This window comes from Fulmarus glacialis, unplaced genomic scaffold (assembly GCF_000690835.1).
Source record: "Fulmarus glacialis isolate BGI_N327 unplaced genomic scaffold, ASM69083v1 scaffold2267, whole genome shotgun sequence".
NCBI classification, from domain to species: Eukaryota; Metazoa; Chordata; class Aves; order Procellariiformes; family Procellariidae; genus Fulmarus; species Fulmarus glacialis.
In genome coordinates this window covers 26,132-32,131 of record NW_009223696.1, presented here as the reverse complement: position 1 = coordinate 32,131, position 6,000 = coordinate 26,132, and the positions used below count along the sequence as shown (strand labels likewise).

Genomic DNA, 6,000 nt, shown 5'->3' with positions numbered 1-6,000 from the left:
TCCTGCCATGGGCAGGGACACCTTCCACTAGATCAGGTTGCTCAAAGCCCCATCCAACCTGGCCTTGAACACTTCCACAGAGGGGGCATCCACAACTTCTCTGGGCAACCTGTTCCAGTATCTCACCACCCTCACAGTAAAGAATTTCTTCCTAATATCTAATTTAAATCTACCCTCTTTCATTTTAAAACCGTTACCCCCCGTCCTATCACTACAATCCCTGATAGAGTCCCTTGCCATCTTTCCTGTAGGCCCCCTTTAAGTACTGGAAGGCTGCTATAAGGTCTTCCCGGAGCCTTCTCTTCTCTAGGCTAAACCAACCCCAACTCTCTCAGCCTGTCCTCATCCGGGAGGCGTTCCACCTCTCTGATCATTTTTGTGGTGCTCCTCTGGACCCGCTCCAACGGGTCCATGTCTTTCCTGAACTGAGGACCCCAGAACTGGACACGGTACTCCAGGTGGGGTCTCACCAGAGTGGAGTAGAGGGGGAGAATCACCTCCCTTGACCCGCTGGCCACACTTCTTTTGATGCAGCCTAAGGTGAGATTGGCTTTCTGGGCTGTGAGCACACATTGCTGGCTCATATTCAGTTCTTCATCCACCAATACCCCCAAGTCTTTCTCCACAGGGCTGCTCTCAATCCACTCATTGCCCAGCCTGTATGCCAGATTTCTAAGACAAATTTCTATTTTGCATCCTATGCAGCATTTGCTTGTGAATAGTTATTTTATCTATTGAATATTTAGTATTCCTTTTATATCAGATTTAAAACATAGTGGGACAGATTATTTTTAATTGTAATTTCTCTTGACTGACAGTAGCCTTGGTTTCAAAAAGTCTACAATATCATCAACACCGTTTACCAACAGTACCTTGGAAAACAGCATTTAGGCCTCAAGGAAATACCCAGATGATACTGCAATAGAGAAATGTGTTTAAAATGTTATTTTCATTTTTCTCTCTAGAACTGGAAGAATCCAGACAGAAATGCCCGCCATGCTGGTACAAATTTGCTAACACTTGCTTGATTTGGGACTGCTGTACTCCTTGGCTGAAAGTCAAACATATTGTAAATTTGATTGTGATGGACCCATTTGTTGATCTCGCCATTACTATCTGCATTGTCCTAAACACCCTGTTCATGGCCATGGAGCACTATCCAATGACAGAACAGTTTAGTGGTGTGCTTTCAGTAGGAAACCTTGTAAGTCTTTCATGATGTACCATGTACGTCAAATATCTTTTTCTTAAATAATTCTTCTGCGACCTATGTACATACGTTTAAAAGAAAATGTTGACTGGATATTTATAGGCTTGGGATGGTTGACTTTAAATTTAAGCTCTACTGAATTCCTCTTTGTTGACATTTGTGGATTTTGCCACTCTTGCTTTATGGAGCAAAAGACAGTAAGATTTATTGAGTCAATATGCATTTTGATTTTTAAAACCTTCAGCTTCTGTCATTGCAGCTGGTTAAAGGAATATATCTAATATTTTTTCTTGGATGGATACTTACAAATCATAAGAACTTTCAGTTCCATTCCCACACCTGTTCTGCTCCTCACTAGCCCCTTCTAAGGTCCTGGGTGTTCAGGGAATTGTAGAGGGGAAAGACCCAGTAAGCATGGCAGATACGCTGCAACTCCACAGGAAATGGTGAAATGGCGTGACAGTGCCTTCTGCAGGCCATCCTGAAGAAGAATAGTTCTGCTCAACTTTCAGTATCATTTTTTTCTTCATAAAATAATTGTCCCTCTCATAAACTTATCTTTATCCCTAGAAGCAAAAGATGTCCCAAGGGCAAAGATGAGATCTAAGGAGGAAAAGCTGAGCATTAAAATCAGAAGAGATTCTGTGTATCGGTATTTATACATGCATATGAGCAGGCTAGATAAAAACCCCATATTTTTCCCATTTACCTCTTTTTCTTTGGCAACCAAACATTGTGATGCATCACAATGCATCACTGCTTCAAATCTGAATTTAATTCCTAACCCCAATATAGAGAAGCTATTCAGATTTATCATGTATTGCTTGCTGAAGATATAACTTACCAAAAGTTTGGTAAGTTACTGTTAGTTTTATTGTTTTAATATTTTCTCATTAAACTGGAGTAAGAAACTGTATTTTCCTTGCAGGTGTTCACTGGAATTTTCACAGCAGAAATGTTTCTCAAGATAATTGCCATGGATCCTTATTATTATTTCCAAGAGGGCTGGAATATTTTTGATGGTTTTATTGTGAGTCTTAGTTTAATGGAGCTTGGCCTTGCAAATGTAGAAGGATTATCTGTCCTTCGATCATTCCGATTGGTAAATATACTAAATAAAATATGTTTCTATGTTATATTTTCTATTTGTGCATTTATGTTGTGCATTTTTCATTTGTACATCATATATTGGCTAAGACAGAAGATCTTTTCATAAGAACTTACAAAATACTAAATTGCATACACACTAAATGGCACGTATCTATTATGTCAAGTTTGTTTTGCATATTATCTTAGTAACAATTATTTCTTCTTCAGGACATTGTCAACATCAATTCTGTTCTTGTAGTGAGTGTGCTTTAAGGATTAACTTTTTTTAATAGTAGTATCTCTTAGAGTCTTTTTCTCCCTACGTGAGGGAATAAAAAATGCAAGAGCCACAGGCCCTCACTACCTGTGACTGAAGATTAGCAAATTGCTTAGTAAATAACAGATTAATTAATAAAAGTTTATTTACAGTTTTAGCTGATAGACTTCCATCACCAGTTTACTTATATGGTTAGTTTTAGAAGAGAGTAGTGTTAAGATTTTTCTTTGGATAGGGATTTTTCATCACTACCAGCCTTCTCCTTACCATCCTCTGCAAGGGTCCATCCGCTGTCTAACAGCTTTTCTGTTCGGAAGTCACTACAGTATCTCTGTCTGTTATTAGATATCTCTGTCATGAATAGGAACTTGAAAAACCTTGGTCTTGCTGAAGACTAGGCTAGCATGCAAGTTCATGTTCAAATCCTCTTCTGAAAAGACCTATGCAGTAAAAGACATGAGGCTAGAGTTCCTAGTCATCAAGTTCAACTTTTGCCTTAAATAAGCAAAAAATATTTAAATTTAAATAAAAATTAAATAAACTCCCTCTAAAAAAAGAGGGGGTTTAAATTCATCCCTTTGCTGGCTCTCTGTATAGCATTATATGCATTTTGCCTGAAGTCTAATATCTGTCTGGATTGACTTCTCCCTCAGTAATAGAATTCTGTTTTTGACTTTGCATGTATATATTTTATTTATGTCTCATCCGATGAAATAATATTTAGATTTAGATTCCTTTTAGTATTCTCCTCTTTCAGTTGTCTGAACACTTGCTGTATCTTTCCAAATAATTTCATTTTTGTCTGTTTCAGGTTGTATTTTAATATAACACTTTCCTTTCTCTGTTTTTCTCAATGTTGTATGACAAACTTTGTAAGACACGTTATGCTTATTTTAAATGACAGAGAAGATATTGTTAAAGATACTTGCGAGTAACTTGTATGCCTGTCATTAACAACTCTAGCTTGTTTCTCTTTCTAGGAAAACCATTTCTTCCATCTCTCTGCCAGTTAAGATGAAAGAGATTGGAAGTGTCTATACACTTACAATCCTGTTAAACTGATCACCTTTCGTATGTGCTGGTTTATTTTTAGTAATATTCTCTTCAAGTTAACTAAAGGAGAAAGACTGTTTTGTCCAACTTGTCCAACAAGTACAACTTGTTTATAGATATCTAAAGTCACCAAAAGAGGCAAAGTCTGAATTGGAGACTTTGTGATAATTGCAATGTAATTGAAAAGAGCATAGAGACAGTATTTTTGATTTCTTATGACTTGAATCTGTTGATGTCTAGTATTGTACAAAGAACTGGCAAAATAAATTTTGTAACTGAAGTTTCTAAAGGTTACATGAGACATGATTTAGTCACAGGGTAACTGAAATATGAAATGTATAGCAATAATTTCATTACAATTAGTAACATGAATAACTGTATACTATTCTTCTGTTTTGCAGCTTCGAGTTTTCAAATTGGCAAAATCTTGGCCAACTCTAAATATGCTGATTAAGATTATTGGCAACTCAGTGGGGGCTTTGGGTAATCTGACCCTGGTGCTGGCCATCATTGTGTTCATTTTCGCTGTGGTTGGGATGCAGCTGTTTGGGAAAAGCTACAAGGAATGTGTCTGCAAGATCTCTAGCGACTGTGAACTTCCACGCTGGCACATGCATGACTTTTTCCACTCTTTCTTGATTGTGTTTCGAGTGCTATGTGGAGAATGGATAGAAACGATGTGGGATTGCATGGAGGTTGCAGGCCAAACCATGTGCCTTACGGTCTTCATGATGGTCATGGTGATTGGAAACCTAGTGGTACGTAATTGGTGGGAATTTTTTAAAACTATTAGAACATATTTCCTATTTTTCATGATTTAGAAATCAGAGATGAAGACTGGAGAAGGACTCCAGTCTGTTTAGGAGATCATGTAATTCACTTGCTCTTTCTCTAAACCAGGTTCAAATATACCTTGATCATTTATGAAAAATGTTTGTCTACCTTTTCTTTTAAATCTTCAGTAAGTTTATAACCTCTTTAGTAAGATCAGTGCTGAATTATGCTTATAGTTAAAAATGCCTTTTAAAAAAACATCTAACTTAAATCACCTTCTACAGCCAATTAAACTGACTGGTGTCAATAGTGATGGAAAACAGTTGGTCTTCATGACAACATTTATATTACTTAAAGGCTTACTGTTTCCACTTCCAGTCTTTTCTTTCTGAAACAAAATAAGCCTAGCTGTTCAGTTTTTTCTCATAGGTGATGATTTCTAAACTACTTATCCCTTTTGCTACTGGCCTCTGACTTCCTCCCAGGCAACATTTTGGATAGATACACAAGTACCGAATAATGTGGAATAATTAGTCTTCCATGTTTTACACCCAGCATTCCTCGTGATACATCCCCAAATGACACATGAAATTTCTCCACCAGCATTGCTTTCCTGATGCAGCCTATATGCCCTTTTCTGCAGTGCTTCCACCTTGCCAGTTTTCACACTTTCTGTATATGTACTTTTCATTTTTTGTAAGCAACATTTCCACACTAGTACTTCAGAATTAAATGTCATCCTGATTTTGAATCATTTCGCCAATTTACCATGGTTATGCATAACTGTATTTCTTTCTTGTTGAGTGCTAGCATCCCTCCTCTTTTTGGTATCATCCACGAATTTTATAAATATGTTTCCCCACAGGCATAAATACCAAGTTTAACCGGACTAATGTGAGCCTCCTGTGGTATATCTTCTAAAATATTCTGCAAGTTTGAACTGGAAGAATTGACAAATATAATTTAATTATGTTTTTTAATCAGTTTTGCACATAGTCTGTCATAATTACATGTAGTCCAAATTTCTCTTGTATGTTTGTAAAATGTCATGCAAGAAATTCTGAAATAGTTTCCTAAAATTGAGGTGTATCACATCTGTGGACTCTTTATCTCTTAGCTAGTTTTCCTGCCCAAAACAAAAATAGACTGATATATTCTTGGCAAATATATAAGTTTATTATATTCTGAAGTAGAGACACTGAAACTATGGTCTGTTGAACTGTAGAAGACTGGAGTCTTCCTGCATTCCCCTCGCCTATGAACACCACAGCGAACGTAGCTTGCATAAATTACTACATCATGTTGTATCCTGCCTCCTTATGTCATTCTCCATTTTGAGGAGCAGACCTGCACTACTTCCAGCGTGGAGGAGAAAGTCAAGGAACAGCTCAGATTTTCACCTATATTAGTCAAGTCAAATAAGCTAAAAATGTTTTTTGGAAGTTATAAATAAAATATGGGGGACACGGGTTATGGACTGGAAAGAATGGCAGGAGGTGGGTTAAAATAAAGTGCTATCTGTGAAATAAAAATGATGCCATATTGAACAACCCATAATGGAATTACCTTTACGACTTAAAAATAAGAGATCCAGTAT

The 6,000-nt window shown here is 37.0% G+C and overlaps 1 protein-coding gene across 1 annotated transcript in view; it reads left to right on the top strand.

Moving 5' to 3' along the window:
• Positions 1-6,000, top strand: part of LOC104079738 (sodium channel protein type 2 subunit alpha-like) — a gene marked incomplete at its 3' end in the record, with an annotated part of 55,185 nt that overhangs the window by 23,058 nt on the left and 26,127 nt on the right. Inside the window, 3 exon segments of the mRNA XM_009581876.1 lie at positions 966-1,204; positions 2,139-2,312; positions 4,031-4,387. Coding sequence (XP_009580171.1) covers positions 966-1,204; positions 2,139-2,312; positions 4,031-4,387 — 770 coding nt within the window.